Source organism: Haliotis rufescens, unplaced genomic scaffold (genome assembly GCF_023055435.1).
Source record: "Haliotis rufescens isolate VD_foot unplaced genomic scaffold, xgHalRufe1.0.p SCAF_113, whole genome shotgun sequence".
NCBI lineage: Eukaryota > Metazoa > Mollusca > Gastropoda > Lepetellida > Haliotidae > Haliotis > Haliotis rufescens.
The window spans coordinates 104235-123609 of record NW_025963795.1 but is presented as its reverse complement, the minus strand read 5'-3'; the positions used below and the strand labels follow the sequence as shown (position 1 = coordinate 123609).

General features: G+C 45.8%; 2 protein-coding genes across 2 annotated transcripts in view; both read right to left on the bottom strand.

Annotated features, from left to right (window-relative positions):
* Positions 1-19375, bottom strand: part of LOC124128407 (presenilins-associated rhomboid-like protein, mitochondrial) — a 72656-nt gene that overhangs the window by 27642 nt on the left and 25639 nt on the right. Inside the window, exons 5-6 of the mRNA XM_048393066.1 lie at positions 11858-12007; positions 10756-10826 (exon numbers count right to left, since the gene is read on the bottom strand). Of these exons, the coding sequence (XP_048249023.1) occupies positions 10756-10826; positions 11858-12007 (221 nt within the window). The remainder of the gene's footprint in view (positions 1-10755; positions 10827-11857; positions 12008-19375) is intronic.
* LOC125378153 lies at positions 2278-6489 on the bottom strand. Its single transcript, XM_048393065.1, has one exon. The coding sequence runs from the start codon at positions 6368-6370 to the stop codon at positions 4259-4261; it is 2112 nt and encodes a 703-aa protein (XP_048249022.1). The 5' UTR covers positions 6371-6489; the 3' UTR covers positions 2278-4258.

Here is a 19375-nt window from a genome sequence, read left to right as displayed (position 1 = left end):
GTCTCCAGCCCAGTAGGAAGTTGAGGCCTCCCTGCTCCTGGCTCCATGGCGTTCGCTGGAGCGTCCACGTCTTTGGAATACCATTTTTCTGAAACATTCGAGTTTTCCCTCTAGGATACTCTGTCCTTTCCTGTGGTGCAGTGAGGACAGATGTATTCATCCAGAGCGTTTGCTGTTCTCTTGGTGATTCCAACGCAGGCTCCATGAAACCATTGGTCACATCGGTCACAGCCTATCATTAATCGTCCATCATCGGGTTTATTACAGATACAATAATTTGTTTGGTCCTTGAAGAGCCACTCCAAGTTGAGATCCTCTTGAGTATCAGAAGTACTCTTTGTCTTAGATAACCTCTGGATCCAACTTGGAATTACGCGATCTCGACAAGGCTTGAGGCGATCATGGTGATGTACTGATGTTGTCTTCCTTGTCCGGACTTCATACAGTGTATTGGAAATCCTAGTAATGATTATCCCGGGTCCTTTCCAGGATGGAGACAACTTCTTGCACTTTCCTTGTATGGAGGCAGTGTCCAGTATATACACCATCTCCCCCTCTTCAAACTTTCGGGACAAAATCCTCAAATCGTAATCCCTCTTCATTTGGAGCTGGGTAGTTTGCAATTTATTACGGGCAAGGCGATGTACCTCACCAAGAGCTGAGGCTAACTGATGCACATATGTGTCAGGGTTCAAGGATGGAGATTCCTCCTGCGTGGCGCTGAAGACTAGCTCTGCAGGTTGATTGATTTCCCTACCAAGCATCAGCATGTTGGCGGTATATCCCGTTTGCCGATTAACTGCAGACCTCAATGCTCCTGCCAGTTGTGGTAAAAATTCATCCCACCTGGATTGATTTGCATCTATGTGGCAACGAATGGCTTGCAGGAGGGTGCGATTAAATCGCTCCACTTGTCCATTAGCAGAGGGACGATATGGGGTTGTCCTGGTTTTATGTATCTGTAGTAGGGTGCAAAGTTCAGTGAACAATTTGCTCTCGAAGTTTCTTCCTTGATCTGTAAATACTTGGAAAGGGCAACCAAATCTAGAGAAAAAACCATCTACGGCAGCTTTGGCTGTCACCTCAGCCGTTTGGGTAGGCAAAGCTATGCACTCCACCCATTTGGTGAATTGGTCAACCATCATCAAGATGTATTGATTCCCCAACTTGCTTTTGGGCAAAGGGCCAATGAAATCAAGATGAACTCTTTCCATGGGTGCCCCTGCATGAAAGTTGATCATTGGTGACCGGGCATGTCGTACAGGTCCTTTGTTTCGGCTACATGTTGAACATGTGCTTACATACAACTTGATATCTTGTACCATGCCATGCCAGTAGAATCGGGTTTTAACTCTATAGATTGTTTTTTCCATTCCCAGATGTGCCGCAGCCATGACATCATGATTCAACCTTAGCACTTCTTGCTGTAATGATTTCGGGACCACCAGGGATGCCATGCCTCGTGTTGTCTTTTCTTTTATGAGAGGATCAACACGTAACAATCCCTGCTTGTCAATCCGAAATAGAGTTCGGTTCAACCAATAGTGTTTAGCTGCGGGACTGGCCAAGAAGAGACTTGATTCACTCGGCTCCTCAGCAGTTTGAATCCAATCCATTATAATGGTTAAGTCTGGATCAGATCTCTGCTGATTGCATATTTCTTCAGATGAATACCCAAATTGTTCTTTCTGCCCGTCATCAGTCACAACAAGTCTTACGGCCACTGGGGTGGTGTTCATTTGGAAACCCGAATCCCCAATGGATTGTATTTCAAGACAGGAGACCGGCAGGCCACAATCATCAGGTGAGTCATCATCGGAGAGGCAATCCCGCCCAACATGGGCCAGAGGAATGGTGTCATCCACATCCCTGAAGAACCTACTCCAATTTTCATGAGCCCGAGTGCAATATTTGCATCCTCCACATGGCAAACTTTTTAACATTACTTCTGGTCTGTAGTTGTGGCAGTGGCCTCCTTGTGGAATACGTGATAGACCGTCCGCATTGGCATGCAGTTTTCCAGGGCGATGTTTCACAATCAAGTCATATTGGCTCAATTCTTCCAGCCACCTGGCCAATTGGCCATTTGGATTCCGGAAGTTTAACAGCCATTGGAGACTGCTGTGATCAGTCCTAACAGTAAAACGCCGTCCCAGCAGATAGTGTCGAAACTGCCTTGTAAATCTGATTACTGCCAACAGTTCTTTTCTGGTTGTGCAGTATCGTTTCTGCTCGGCGGTCAGGCCAAAACTGCCAAAACAAACTACCCTCTCCTCTCCATTTTGAACTTGGATCAGTTCTGCTCCTATGGCTTCATCCGAAGCATCTGTATCCAGGATGAAGGGGTCCTCCTTGGTAGGTAATGCCAACACAGGTGTATGGGTAAGAGCATGCCGCAAGGACGAGAAAGATTGCTCCTGCTCATCATTCCATTGGAATGCCTTCTTACCCGTTATTCGATACAACGGGACTGCTATAGAAGCGTAGTCCCTGATAAACATCCTGTGGTAGTTGGCAAAGCCAAGGAACCTTTCAACATCCTTGGTACAGGTGGGGTGGGGCCAGGTAAGTACCACTTTGAGGCCATCATTGTTGGCCTCAAGGCCATCTTGGCTAACTACGCGACCGAGAAACTCAACCCTCTGCTGAAACAGTTCACATTTGCGAGGTTTCAATTTGAGTTGATAACTTCGGAATCTCTCGAAGATGGATCGGAGATTAGTCAGATGGTCTTCAACCTTGGTACCCATCACCAAAATATCGTCCAAGAATGCCAGTGCGATATCCCAGGTCAATCCTCTCAACACGAGGTTCATTACCCGCGAATATGTTGCTGGAGCATTACATAGTCCAAATCCCATTCGAATATGTTCGAATAGACCATACTTGGTGATGAAAGCAGTTTTTTCGCGATCCTTTGGAGAGATTTTCACTTGCCAATAAGCTGAGTTTGCATCTAGCTTAGAGTACCAGAGATTACCGGCGAGCGTGTCAAGACAATCTTCCACCAGGGGCAACGGAAATACGTCTTTTTTCGTGACGTCATTCAGACCGCGATAATCTATGCACCAACGTACTGTGTTATCGTGTTTGCGTATTAACACAGGGGGTGCAGCCCATTCTGATACAGAAGGTTGAATGACTCCGGCATCTAACATTTTCTTAAGATGTGACTCTTCCTCCTTCTCGAATCCAAGTGGTGTTCTTCGCATACGCTGTTTAATCGGTTTAGCGTTTCCAGTATCAATGGAATGTTCAAGTTCAGTAAAGTTCCCCAAATCCAAGTCATCTTTGGCAAATACATCTTGATAGTCTGTGAGAAGTTGTGCCAGTTGATGCACTTCATGACCTTGCAGTAGCTTTGATGACCTTTCAAACAGACTTGTCAGATGAGCAGGGATGTTGGGTTGATTACCACTTCTAACAGCCGCAGATTGTTCCGAGGGGGATTCGACATGATGTATTTCCATGGCAACCCCTAAGACTTGACGAGGCTGTAGCACCACTTGATGATCCGAAGGATTGACAAGGCACACAATGGGTACGCTTCCTCCAGTTTGATAAGTCCTGGGCATCAGAAGATCATTACTTGTTAGGCGTGGCTCTATAATGAAATCTGAGAGTTGCTTTGATATAGGACATTCAAGTTGCTGTACCGAATTCGGCGGAATGATGGTCTTCTTCCATACCGAGATTCTGGATACTTGCGGTACCTTTTGAGAACGGCATAGAGTCATTTCAATGGTATCCGATCCAATCTGTAGTAACTGTTGAGTCAAGTCAAGATGTGCCCCCTGGGGAACTAAAAAGTCCAGTCCCAGAAGAACATCATCTTGGATTGGGCCCACTACTACAGGAATCGAATAGGTTTTGGACCCTAATTGTAACTGGAGTGGTTGTGTTACAAATGAGGACATATGGAAGTCCCTGCCGGCAGTTCTCAACTTGATGTCCTGCTTCTTCTCAGGCTTTTGTGAGAGTGTTTTGTAAAAAGTGTCCGAAATAATGGTAACCTCAGCCGCCGTATCCACCACTGCAGTTGTGTGCTGGTCTTGGATTTGGACTGGTACCAAAAACATGGATCCACTTTTTAATTGCCTAACTGTGATTTCTGGAATTGACAGATTGTCGTCATCTGAAGTACTGGTTGACCCGAGAGCTGTAGGCTGAGTGTGGGAGGTCAGAGATGGATAATGTCCAGGGGGTGGCGACAATGGAGGAAGTTTAGGGGGTTGGCCTTCTTCAGTTTGGATCGAGGTTAGGCCTCTGTGCTCGATCCGGAAGTGTTTAAAGCCTCCTTTGGGTCTTGTCTGGCTTTGCTTTCCCTCCCCTGCTTTTCATGAGCACTGAACGTGACTTTCTTCTCTCCATATCCACCTTCATTGTAATTGTTTGGACAATCCCTTCGGAAATGACCTGTTTTCCCACATTTGAAGCACTCCCCCGATCTAGTTGGTGATGATGAGGGGCTTCTAAATCGTCGACTCACGATAGCCATCAGCTTTTTGATATCTTCTGACATCTCCTCAACCCGAGCTTCCAGGCGGGTCAAACGTTCCACCACACTTGACCTTACAGGTTGTGATGGAGTTTGCCACTTATCCTGTGAAGGGGTATAATTTGAACGAGGTGTCATTTGGGCAACCATATATTCTTCCTCAGATTCATTGGCCAAGTGCGATTGCCTAACATCCCGTCGAATGACTGGTCTACCATAGACTGCCTGGGTATTCTGGAAGTACTTTTGGACTGAGTCCATAGCTGCTTCCAGAGTTCTAAGTCCCAGGTTGGAAACATAGTGGGCAGCTTCTTTGTTTGCGCATCCTTGGCAGAATCTCCGCACCACTTGTTGTTCCACAAAGTCCTCAGGTAGATCTGTAAAGGCAGCCATCGCTACTTGGAGTACACGCTCCGCCCATTCTTCCAATGACTCGTCTGAGCCCTGACGAAGATTCGGAAACTGCAGTTGGGCAGTCTCAGCTGGAGACCGTTTCCCAAACCGCCTTTCGAGTTTCTTTACCATTCCTTGGAAGGAGATGAATTCATCTCTCTCTAGCAATAAGGCGAAGAAGTCGGCTGCTTTCCCTGCAAGGCAGTAACACAGCTTGTCAAGTTTCTCCTCCTCATTCCAGGCCTGAGATCGGGCGAAGCGTTGAAATTTCATGTAGAAGGAGGACCATCTTGCACTACCATCATAGGATAACATCCGTGGTAGTGGAGCTGTTGGTTTTTCAACCACTGCTTTACGTCTCCTCTGCATGAGCTGTGGACGTACCTCATCTGAGTCGCTATCCGAAGAGTTACCTAATGGCTCTCTCCAGGCGGCTGGTTGATGATGAGGAGCCCTCCTGATTCTTTCTGTCCTATCCTTACACATCCTTTGCCTATCTCTGTGGGCATGTGCCAGATCTTCTTTATACAATCCAGATTGATCCCAGAGTGGCTGGAGTTCCCCGCGATTGGCTGGTATGCGGGCCCCAGGATGTGTAGCATCCACCCGGCATTGGTTAGGATCCCGTACAGAATGATAATTCGTAGGGTCTTGTTCTTCATACATCGGGGACCAACGAGGACGGGAACATTGACGGCTACCAAATGAATGGCCATATGTATCCACATATTCTGGGTAATCCCTTTGGGCATGATTAACCCTAGGGTACCCCTCGGCATATGTGGACAAACCATGTTCTGTCCCATCGTTCTGCCTTATGTCCTCTCTAGGCCAAATGGGGACACCCCCATTTTGCTTGAGCAGAAGTGTATCCTCCTCCTCTGAGTCTAAGTATCCCCTGTACTGCAATGCCTTCTCTCCCGGACTGTCATCTTGAGCAGGCTTGGGATAACGAGACCTGGATGGAGTGGTCCGTTGGGTGGATGGGGTTTCACGCGTATCATTCCCCTGGGCTGAGTTAATCAGGCTTGGTTGAGGGGCCATAGATTGAGTTTGGCCTGTCCTCCTCCGTTCCCTATGCCCAGGGGTTAGAGCTTGTCTCTGGTGGACATTCCCCTCAGCACCTTGGAGGACCCGAGGGTCAATCTCCTCAGTATTGGGCTTTGTCCTAGAACTCCGCCGTAACACTTCCGTACCCTGTACCTCAGAATGAGGGTTAGGCATGGGTGCCTTAGCGAGATGGCTGGATCCAGGATCCTTAGGGCTACTGGCTTCCAGGTTGGCAAGAACCTCAGAGAAAACCTCCATCTCCCTGCTGAGATCGTGAGTGGCCGCCTGCCACCGGCCATAGAGAGCACTATGACTTGGTGGAGTAAGCCCTCTACGCCTGGCCTGCAAGTTGATCTCCGCTTGTTCCAGTTGTTTTAAGTTGGAGTTGATAGCATCCATATCAGGGCTAGGAACTGCTTGATGGAACATTTTAGCTTGCGACAACCTACTCGAGGTACTTTCCGTAGCTGGAGTAAATTGTCCAAATGCTGATTTAGGTGTTTTGGTTTTGGATGGTGCAGCTTGCCTAGAAGCGGGTTGCCCCACCATCCCGGTAGACCAAGAGCCTGCAGTTTGAGTACCAGTGGCAAAGGAGATGGTGCTTAAAGCCTGTTCAGGGTTTCTGATAGAGGGGAGATTACGAATGTCCTCCTCCGTCAGTACGCCTAAGGTTTCTCGGAGCTGAACAATCTTCCGGGCCAGTTTCATCCCTATTCCCGGAATAAGCCTGAGTTCTTCCTCAGAGCACAGATTGATATAAACTGGCGGCATGATTGGATTATCTGAAATAATCCAAAAACCCGTCTTAAATAATTAATTAGAAAGTACAAGTTATAAAAACCCCATGTTTGGAACGAATACAATTGGGAAAGGAACAAAAGTGTCCGGGCCTTCCCTAAAGTATTCTTGCTCTTGTACTACAACCTAAGGTAAGACGAAGCTGACCTTTCGGTACCTACATGGTAGCTGTATAACATTAAACTAACCTAAGTAAAGAGATGTCAATATTATGGATATGACAAATCATGTACATGTCAAAGGATAGATGAATGGAAGCTGCAACCTGCATGGCGGATTACACCTGGGCTAGAGAGACCATGGCGGCAGAGAAAACCCAAGACATACCATCAACACTACCCCCCACCAGTAGAGAACTGAGACCAACCCAAACAACATTGTGCTACATGTTGCTAATAGGGTGAGGCAGTGGCAGCCGACTGCGAAGCCCATCGTCTGAAGAAGGATAGAGCGCCAGTTGATCGTGAAGAATGCTCCACGTCGCCGAATATACTGACTGCGACCAGTAGAATGATGCCGTTCGTATGAAGGACAGAGCATAAAAGTGGACGCATATTGTCAGCAACCGGACTTACAGGCTTCACAAACCAGAACCAAGTGAACGATATCGTCCCCCAAAGGACCGACTACTCAGCTGCTAAGCATTAGCTACCCTTACCTAACACTACCAGACTTACAGATGAAAACACAACACTGAAGGCAAGATAACCGAACTGTACCAGCAGTGAACAAAGCAGATGGCATACCCCAAAATAATCTGTACGGTCAGTGGGTGTCGCAAACTGAAATGAAACCCGGCCATACTAGGGTGAAATACTTGCACCATCTAACGTTTGACCTATGCTAATATAACACAATCACATTTCATGCATGGCATAAACATGACCATAAAAATGACAAATAAATAAATATTCTAAACAATTGCAAAAGCTACCACACTTACCAAATGGATATAAATAATAAACAAATGCAATGAACACACCAGGTCTAGGTGACAGTTGACCGCTGTCAGTCAGTCTTATCAAGAGTGAGTGAGCGCAGAAGTGTCAACCTAACACCTTGTATAAATAATTGAAAAACCTAATATACATAAATATAACCCCAGGATTAGGTGACAGTTGACCGCTGTCAGTCATGCGAATGACTGAGTGCAGAAGTGTCATCCTAAAACCTTGTATAAACAATAATGCACAGTGAATACATACCTGCAAACCCCTGCATTAATGAAAAGACCTGCAGAATACTTACCCACTATTTAATGTGCATTAATGTGAATACATAATTTATATACATATAATAAAAGTATAAATGGATAAATGATGATAACACTACACATATATAAATATGCTGACAGAATTTATATTAAAAACAAAACACGCAAAGCCATGGGAGTTGTTACAGCGTTACCATGCACCCAGTGACAGTGATTGACAGCTAGGTACAAGCAACACTGCAATCAACACCATGAAATATACACGTAATACGCCGGGTGAAAAGCATGCAGCTTCCAGCGGTTGACATGATCAGAACACATGGATAGTGGATACATAAACACCCTTTGATATTACTGTGCATTTAACATTACGAGTATGTTTTTACGGCCGAAAAGTGATAAATATAAAATCTAAAGAGCATTGGGGTATTACTCTAATAGCCAATGAAAAAGCTCAAAACGCTCCATACTGCGAGTTTTGCTCTATATAAGGACATCACGTGACCCATTCATCAGTCCTTTCCCATTGTCGTGTGACATATTTACTTTTGTCACAAATATCACAATTAGGCTTAATCCTGTTCACAGCGCCATTGTTGTGAAAGCCTAGTGATAGGGAAAGGCGCTTACCTTACAGCGTAAGCTTGGTGAAGGGGAGATCGAGATCGTGTTAGCTTCTGTGGTTTTCGTCCGTTCGGTCTGCTGTCTAGTCTCAATCTGTCGATTGTCACCTGTCAGATTTGGCGGGTAAGTTGATCACGTGCCTCGATCACACCCGGAAACATACGAGTAACATCGGGTGGCCAATCCGATGTAACCCAATGTACGAGTGTGGAAGCACCAATCACTACAGTATATTGTGTTTATGCTCTTGATAATTTGGCTGTTTTTTGTCATGTTGTAAATATTAGCCAGATCATAGTAATTAGTTGTATTTCTGTATGCATTACAAGTGTTATTATTTGCGTAATGTAAATAATTCAGTAAGTGCTAAAATACTATTTAACTAAATCTTCAATCACTGTGAAGCTGATGTATGAAAGTATGAAGTATGAATGTGAAACATATGTGTTGCTAGGTAACATATTGGTATATATGAATGTGTAATGTATGAATGTATGATGTATGAATGAATCAGGGTTTTACTATTATATTTTAGAAATGTTTTAAGTTACTCTGCAATAACACTATGTTTCGGTTTGTAGTAATATTGCTGCTATCAGATTGGTCTGCACAGTGTGTATATATATTCATTTACTTGTCGTGCAGATGTAGCTGTATTACTCGTGCAGAGGTCTGTGTCTGGACTGATGAACCCAGGTCCACACACTTGGTGGGTTTACTAGGTTTTATATATATTCTCATATATTGCATATTGTATGTACACATAGTAAATGTATCATGTCACGTCTATCTTACTCTATTTATATGATACACATATATAAGTATATATGCGGGTTAAGTAGGTTTATAATATAAGATTAATTAAGTTTTTGATGAGATGTAAGCTTATCAATTAGTAGTTATAGCATTTTGTATATATCATCAAATGTAATGAAATATTTGATGTCAGCATATGTTTATATTTTGTGTAATGAATGTTTTACAATTGTTTCAGGGTTCACAACATTTATCAGTAATAAACTTGGCTATAACTTCGAACAACACCTGCTTCTGTCCTTCATGTCAAGAAGCAGTCCCGGTTTCACAACACTCACCGCCGCTAGAGATGGAACTGGTCTCCCCACTGACAACACTCACTGCCCCTAGAGATGGAACTGGTCTCCCCACTGACAACACTCACCGCCCCTAGAGATGGAACTGGTCTCCCCACTGACAACACTCACCGCCCCTAGAGATGGAACTGGTCTCCCCTGACAACACTCACCACCCCTAGAGATGGAACTGGTCTCCCCACTGACAACACTCACTGCCCCTAGAGATGGAACTGGTCTCCCCCTGTCAACACTCACTGCCCCTAGAGATGGAACTGGTCTCCCCCTGTCAACACTCACTGCCCCTAGAGATGGAACTGGTCTCCCCTGTCAACACTCACTGCCCCTAGAGATGGAACTGGTCTCCCCCTGTCAACACTCACTGCCCCTAGAGATGGAACTGGTCTCCCCTGTCAACACTCACTGCCCCTAGAGATGGAACTGGTCTCCCCTGTCAACACTCACTGCCCCTAGAGATGGAACTGGTCTCCCCTGTCAACACTCACTGCCCCTAGAGATGGAACTGGTCTCCCCCTGTCAACACTCACTGCCCCTAGAGATGGAACTGGTCTCCCCCTGTCAACACTCACTGCCCCTAGAGATGGAACTGGTCTCCCCTGACAACACTCACCGCCCCTAGAGATGGAACGGGTCTCACCTGTCAACACTCACCGCCCCTAGAGATGGAACTGGTCTCCCCACTGACAACACTCACTGCCCCTAGAGATGGAACTGGTCTCCCCCTGACAACACTCACTGCCCCTAGAGATGGAACTGGTCTCCCCTGTCAACACTCACTGCCCCTAGAGATGGAACTGGTCTCCCCTGTCAACACTCACTGCCCCTAGAGATGGAACTGGTCTCCCCTGTCAACACTCACTGCCCCTAGAGATGGAACTGGTCTCCCCTGTCAACACTCACTGCCCCTAGAGATGGAACTGGTCTCCCCTGTCAACACTCACTGCCCCTAGAGATGGAACTGGTCTCCCCTGTCAACACTCACCGCCCCTAGAGATGGAACTGGTCTCCCCACTGACAACACTCACCGCCCCTAGAGATGGAATGGGTCTCCCCCTGACAACACTCACCGCCCCTAGAGATGGAACTGGTCTACCTCTGATGACCTTGTGAACCATGCTGGTAAAGGAAGACACTGCAGCTGAAATAAGAAGGGAAGAAAGTCAGATAATAACTGTTTACTAAAGGACCGAAAGTAGTATAGGTAATGGGGGTTCTGCCACAACTCCACTTGAGCAAGATTTATATACCTATACCACCACTACATTTGATATTCGGAGGTGGGAGGGGTGGTTATGGCCTTGGATTTTATCGAAAAAAATATGTTGTCCCAGAAAGTTCTTGAAGTAAATAATTGTGCTTCTTAATCTGAAATTTGTTTGTCAACCACCAAAAATACATAGTTTGCAAGCTGTTTTTTGTAAAATTATATTTAGTCTCATATATCTGTTTTTGCAGAAAGATTAGCTAATCCCTGGCCCCCACCAGAATATCAGATGGTCCGTCCCTAACAAACAAACTCCCCAACCACGTGGACGGAAGCTGTCCATACAAACTGCTTACCTGCACTGAGGTAGACTGAAGCTGCTTACCTGCACTGAGGTAGACTGAAGCTGCTTACCTGCACTGAGGTCGACTGAAGCTGCTTACCTGCACTGAGGTCGACTGAAGCTGCTTACCTGCACTGAGGTAGACTGAAGCTGCTTACCTGCACTGAGGTAGACTGAAGCTGCTTACCTGCACTGAGGTAGACTGGAGCTGCTTACCTGCACTGAGGTCGACTGAAGCTGCTTACCTGCACTGAGGTCGACTGAAGCTGCTTACCTGCACTGAGGTCGACTGAAGCTGCTTACCTGCACTGAGGTAGACTGAAGCTGCTTACCTGCACTGAGGTAGACTGAAGCTGCTTACCTGCACTGAGGAAGACTGAAGCTGCTTACCTGCACTGAGGTAGACTGAAGCTGCTTACCTGCACTGAGGTAGACTGAAGCTGCTTACCTGCACTGAGGTAGACTGAAGCTGCTTACCTGCACTGAGGTAGACTGCAGCTGCTTACCTGCACTGAGGTAGACTGAAGCTGCTTACCTGCACTGAGGTAGACTGAAGCTGCTTACCTGCACTGAGGTAGACTGAAGCTGCTCACCTGCACTGAGGTAGACTGAAGCTGCTTACCTGCACTGAGGTAGACTGCCGAGAGCTGCTCCTTCCCGAACAGGTTGAGGGAGATGGAGGAAAAGGACCACAGCACGTACATGTTGGCCGCAAGGTGCAGGAAACTGTAATGACTGAATGCACTCAGTATCATGGAGGGTAGAGGTCTGCCTGAAACAATACACTCAGTATCACGGAGGGTAGAGGTCTGCCTGAAACAATACACTCCGTATCATGGAGGGTAGAGGTCTGCCTGAAACAATACACTCAGTATCATGGAGGGTAGAGGTCAGTCTGAAACAATACACTCAGTATCATGGAGGGTAGAGGTCTGCCTGAAACAATACACTCAGTATCATGGAGGGTAGAGGTCTCTCTGAAACAATACACTCAGTATCATGGAGGGTAGAGGTCTGTCTGAAACAATACACTCAGCATCATGGAGGGTAGAGGTCTCTCTGATACAATGCACTCAGTATCATGGAGGGTAGAGGTCTGTCTGAAACAATACACTCAGTATCATGAAGGGTAGAGGTCTGCCTGAAACAATACACTCAGTATCATGGAGGGTAGAGGTCTGCCTGAAACAATACACTCAGTATCATGGAGGGTAGAGGTCTGTCTGAAACAATACACTAAGTATCATGGAGGGTAGAGGTCTGTCTGAAACAATACACTCTGTATCATGGAGGGTAGAGGTCTGTCTGAAACAATACACTCAGGATCAAGGAGGGTAGAGGTCTCCCTGAAGCAATACACTCCATATCATGGAGGGTAGAGGTCAGCCTGAAACAATACACTCCGTATCATGAAGGGTAGAGGTCTGTCTGAAACAATACACTCAGTATCATGGAGGGTAGAGGTCTGTCTGAAACAATACACTCAGTATCATGGAGGGTAGAGGTCTGTCTGAAACAATACACTCAGTATCATGGAGGGTAGAGGTCTGTCTGAAACAATACACTAAGTATCATGGAGGGTAGAGGTCTGTCTGAAACAATACACTCCTTATAATGGAGGGTAGAGGTCTGTCTGAAACAATACACTCAGGATCAAGGAGGGTAGAGGTCTGTCTGAAACAATACACTCAGTATCATGGAGGGTAGAGGTCTGTCTGAAACAATACACTCAGTATCATTGAGGGTAGAGGTCTGCCTGAAGCAATACACTCCATATCATGGAGGGTAGAGGTCAGCCTGAAACAATACACTCAGTATCATGAAGGGTAGAGGTCTGTCTGAAACAATACACTCAGTATCATGGAGGGTAGAGGTCTGTCTGAAACAATACACTCAGTATCATGGAGGGTAGAGGTCTGTCTGAAACAATACACTCAGGATCATGGAGGGTAGAGGTCTGTCTGAAACAATACACTCAGTATCATGGAGGGTAGAGGTCTGTCTGAAACAATACACTCAGTATCATGGAGGGTAGAGGTCTGCCTGAAACAATACACTCAGTATCATGGAGGGTAGAGGTCTGTCTGAAACAATACACTAAGTTTCATGGAGGGTAGAGGTCTGTCTGAAACAATACACTCAGTATCATGGAGGGTAGAGGTCTGTCTGAAACAATACACTCAGTATCATGGAGGGTAGAGGTCAGCCTGAAACAATACACTCAGTATCATGGAGGGTAGAGGTCTGCCTGAAGCAATACACTCCATATCATGGAGGGTAGAGGTCAGCCTGAAACAATACACTCCGTATTATGGAGGGTAGAGGTCTGCCTGAAACAATACACTCAGTATCATGGAGGGTAGAGGTCTGCCTGAAACAATACACTCCGTATCATGGAGGGTAGAGGTCTGCCTGTAACAATACACTCAGTATCATGGAGGGTAGAGGTCAGTCTGAAACAATACACTCAGTATCATGGAGGGTAGAGGTCTGTCTGAAACAATACACTCCGTATCATTGAGGGTAGAGGTCTGCCTGAAACAATACACTCCGTATCATGGAGGGTAGAGGTCTGTCTGAAACAATACACTAAGTATCATGGAGGGTAGAGGTCTGTCTGAAACAATACACTCAGTATCATGGAGGGTAGAGGTCTGTCTGAAACAATACACTCAGGATCAAGGAGGGTAGAGGTCTGCCTGAAACAATACACTCAGTATCATGGAGGGTAGAGGTCTGTCTGAAACAATACACTCCTTATAATGGAGGGTAGAGGTCTGTCTGAAACAATACACTCAGGATCAAGGAGGGTAGAGGTCTGTCTGAAACAATACACTCAGTATCATGGAGGGTAGAGGTCTGTCTGAAACAATACACTCAGTATCATTGAGGGTAGAGGTCTGCCTGAAACAATACACTCCATATCATGGAGGGTAGAGGTCAGCCTGAAACAATACACTCAGTATCATGAAGGGTAGAGGTCTGTCTGAAACAATACACTCAGTATCATGGAGGGTAGAGGTCTGTCTGAAACAATACACTCAGTATCATGGAGGGTAGAGGTCTGTCTGAAACAATACACTCAGGATCATGGAGGGTAGAGGTCTGTCTGAAACAATACACTCAGTATCATGGAGGGTAGAGGTCTGTCTGAAACAATACACTCAGTATCATGGAGGGTAGAGGTCTGCCTGAAACAATACACTCAGTATCATGGAGGGTAGAGGTCTGTCTGAAACAATACACTAAGTTTCATGGAGGGTAGAGGTCTGTCTGAAACAATACACTCAGTATCATGGAGGGTAGAGGTCTGTCTGAAACAATACACTCAGTATCATGGAGGGTAGAGGTCAGCCTGAAACAATACACTCAGTATCATGGAGGGTAGAGGTCTGCCTGAAGCAATACACTCAGTATCATGGAGGGTAGAGGTCAGCCTGAAACAATACACTCAGTATTATGGAGGGTAGAGGTCTGCCTGAAACAATACACTCAGTATCATGGAGGGTAGAGGTCTGCCTGAAACAATACACTCAGTATCATGGAGGGTAGAGGTCTGCCTGTAACAATACACTCAGTATCATGGAGGGTAGAGGTCAGTCTGAAACAATACACTCAGTATCATGGAGGGTAGAGGTCTGTCTGAAACAATACACTCCGTATCATTGAGGGTAGAGGTCTGCCTGAAACAATACACTCAGTATCATGGAGGGTAGAGGTCTGTCTGAAACAATACACTAAGTATCATGGAGGGTAGAGGTCTGTCTGAAACAATACACTCAGTATCATGGAGGGTAGAGGTCTGTCTGAAACAATACACTCAGGATCAAGGAGGGTAGAGGTCTGCCTGAAACAATACACTCAGTATCATGGAGGGTAGAGGTCTGCCTGAAGCAATACACTCCATATCATGGAGGGTAGAGGTCAGCCTGAAACAATACACTCCGTATCAGGAAGGGTAGAGGTCTGTCTGAAACAATACACTCAGTATCATGGAGGGTAGAGGTCAGCCTGAAACAATACACTCAGTATCAGGAAGGGTAGAGGTCTGTCTGAAACAATACACTCAGTATCATGGAGGGTAGAGGTCAGCCTGAAACAATACACTCCGTATCAGGAAGGGTAGAGGTCTGTCTGAAACAATACACTCAGTATCATGGAGGGTAGAGGTCTGCCTGAAACAATACACTCAGTATCATGGAGGGTAGAGGTCTGTTTGAAACAATACACTCAGTATCATGGAGGGTAGAGGTCTGTCTGAAACAATACACTCAGGATCATGGAGGGTAGAGGTCTGTCTGAAACAATACACTCAGTATCATGGAGGGTAGAGGTCTGTCTGAAACAATACACTCAGTATCATGGAGGGTAGAGGTCTGCCTGAAACAATACACTCAGTATCATGGAGGGTAGAGGTCTGTCTGAAACAATACACTAAGTTTCATGGAGGGTAGAGGTCTGTCTGAAACAATACACTCAGTATCATGGAGGGTAGAGGTCTGTCTGAAACAATACACTCAGGATCAAGGAGGGTAGAGGTCTGTCTGAAACAATACACTCAGTATCATGGAGGGTAGAGGTCTGCCTGAAGCAATACACTCCATATCATGGAGGGCAGAGGTCTGTCTGAAGCAATACACTCCATATCATGGAGGGCAGAGGTCTGTCTGAAACAATACACTCCATATCATGGAGGGTAGAGGTCTGTCTGAAAGAATATATTCAGTATCATGGAGGGTAGAGGTCTACCTGAAACAATACACTCAGTATCATGGAGGGTAGAGGTCAGCCTGAAACAATACACTCCGTATTATGGAGGGTAGAGGTCTGCCTGAAACAATACACTCAGTATCATGGAGGGTAGAGGTCTGCCTGAAACAATACACTCAGTATCATGGAGGGTAGAGGTCTGCCTGTAACGATACACTCCGTATCATGGAGGGTATAGGTCAGTCTGAAACAATACACTCAGTATCATGGAGGGTAGAGGTCTGTCTGAAACAATACACTCCGTATCATGGAGGGTAGAGGTCTGTCTGAAACAATACACTCAGTATCATTGAGGGTAGAGGTCTGCCTGAAACAATACACTCCGTATCATGGAGGGTAGAGGTCTGTCTCAAACAATACACTAAGTATCATGGAGGGTAGAGGTCTGTCTGAAACAACACACTCAGTATCATGGAGGGTAGAGGTCTGTCTGAAACAATACACTCAGGATCAAGAAGGGTAGAGGTCTGCCTGAAACAATACACTCCGTATCATGGAGGGTAGAGGTCTGCCTGAAGCAATACACTCAGTATCATGGAGGATAGAGGTCTGCCTGAAGCAATACAGTCAGTATCATGGAGGGTAGTGGTCAGCCTGAAACAATACACTCAGTATCATGGAGGGTAGAGGTCAGCCTGAAACAATACACTCAGTATCATGGAGGGTAGAGGTCTGCCTGAAACAATACACTCAGTATCATGGAGGGTAGAGGTCTGCCTGAAACAATACACTCAGTATCACGGAGGGTAGAGGTCTGCCTGAAACAATACACTCAGTATCATGGAGGGTAGAGGTCTGCCTGAAACAATACACTCAGTATCATGGAGGGTAGAGGTCTGTCTGAAACAATACACTCCGTATCATTGAGGGTAGAGGTCTGCCTGAAACAATACACTCAGTATCATGGAGGGTAGAGGTCTGTCTGAAACAATACACTAAGTATCATGGAGGGTAGAGGTCTGTCTGAAACAATACACTCAGTATCATGGAGGGTAGAGGTCTGTCTGAAACAATACACTCCGTATCATTGAGGGTAGAGGTCTGCCTGAAACAATACACTCAGTATCATGGAGGGTAGAGGTCTGTCTGAAACAATACACTAAGTATCATGGAGGGTAGAGGTCTGTCTGAAACAATACACTCAGTATCATGGAGGGTAGAGGTCTGTCTGAAACAATACACTCAGGATCAAGGAGGGTAGAGGTCTGCCTGAAACAATACACTCAGTATCATGGAGGGTAGAGGTCTGCCTGAAGCAATACACTCCATATCATGGAGGGTAGAGGTCAGCCTGAAACAATACACTCCGTATCAGGAAGGGTAGAGGTCTGTCTGAAACAATACACTCAGTATCATGGAGGGTAGAGGTCAGCCTGAAACAATACACTCAGTATCAGGAAGGGTAGAGGTCTGTCTGAAACAATACACTCAGTATCATGGAGGGTAGAGGTCAGCCTGAAACAATACACTCCGTATCAGGAAGGGTAGAGGTCTGTCTGAAACAATACACTCAGTATCATGGAGGGTAGAGGTCTGCCTGAAACAATACACTCAGTATCATGGAGGGTAGAGGTCTGTTTGAAACAATACACTCAGTATCATGGAGGGTAGAGGTCTGTCTGAAACAATACACTCAGGATCATGGAGGGTAGAGGTCTGTCTGAAACAATACACTCAGTATCATGGAGGGTAGAGGTCTGTCTGAAACAATACACTCAGTATCATGGAGGGTAGAGGTCTGCCTGAAACAATACACTCAGTATCATGGAGGGTAGAGGTCTGTCTGAAACAATACACTAAGTTTCATGGAGGGTAGAGGTCTGTCTGAAACAATACACTCAGTATCATGGAGGGTAGAGGTCTGTCTGAAACAATACACTCAGGATCAAGGAGGGTAGAGGTCTGTCTGAAACAATACACTCAGTATCATGGAGGGTAGAGGTCTGCCTGAAGCAATACACTCCATATCATGGAGGGCAGAGGTCTGTCTGAAGCAATACACTCCATATCATGGAGGGCAGAGGTCTGTCTGAAACAATACACTCCATATCATGGAGGGTAGAGGTCTGTCTGAAAGAATATATTCAGTATCATGGAGGGTAGAGGTCTGCCTGAAACAATACACTCAGTATCATGGAGGGTAGAGGTCAGCCTGAAACAATACACTCCGTATTATGGAGGGTAGAGGTCTGCCTGAAACAATACACTCAGTATCATGGAGGGTAGAGGTCTGCCTGAAACAATACACTCAGTATCATGGAGGGTAGAGGTCTGCCAGTAACGATACACTCCGTATCATGGAGGGTATAGGTCAGTCTGAAACAATACACTCAGTATCATGGAGGGTAGAGGTCTGTCTGAAACAATACACTCCGTATCATGGAGGGTAGAGGTCTGTCTGAAACAATACACTCAGTATCATTGAGGGTAGAGGTCTGCCTGAAACAATACACTCCGTATCATGGAGGGTAGAGGTCTGTCTGAAACAATACACTAAGTATCATGGAGGGTAGAGGTCTGTCTGAAACAACACACTCAGTATCATGGAGGGTAGAGGTCTGTCTGAAACAATACACTCAGGATCAAGAAGGGTAGAGGTCTGCCTGAAACAATACACTCCGTATCATGGAGGGTAGAGGTCTGCCTGAAGCAATACACTCAGTATCATGGAGGATAGAGGTCTGCCTGAAGCAATACAGTCAGTATCATGGAGGGTAGTGGTCAGCCTGAAACAATACACTCAGTATCATGGAGGGTAGAGGTCAGCCTGAAACAATACACTCAGTATCATGGAGGGTAGAGGTCTGCCTGAAACAATACACTCAGTATCACGGAGGGTAGAGGTCTGCCTGAAACAATACACTCAGTATCATGGAGGGTAGAGGTCTGCCTGAAACAATACACTCAGTATCATGGAGGGTAGAGGTCTGCCTGAAACGATACACTCCGTATCATGGAACGTAGAGGTCTGTCTGAAACAATACACTCAGTATCATGGAGGGTAGAGGTCAGCTTGAAACAATACACTCAGTATCATGGAGGGAAGAGGTCAGCCTGAAACAATACACTCAGTATCACGGAGGGTAGAGGTCTGTCTGAAACAATACACTCAGTATCATGGAGGGTAGAGGTCTCCCTGAAAGACTATATTCAGTATCATGGAGGGTAGAGGTCTGCCTGAAAGACTATATTCAGTATCATGGAGGGTAGAGGTCTGCCTGAAACAATACACTCAGTATCATGGAGGGTAGAGGTCTGTCTGAAATAATACACTCAGTATCATGGAGGGTAGAGGTCTGCCTGAAAGAAAATATTCAGTATGATGGAGGGTAGAGGTCTGTCTGAAACAATACACTCAGTATCATTGAGG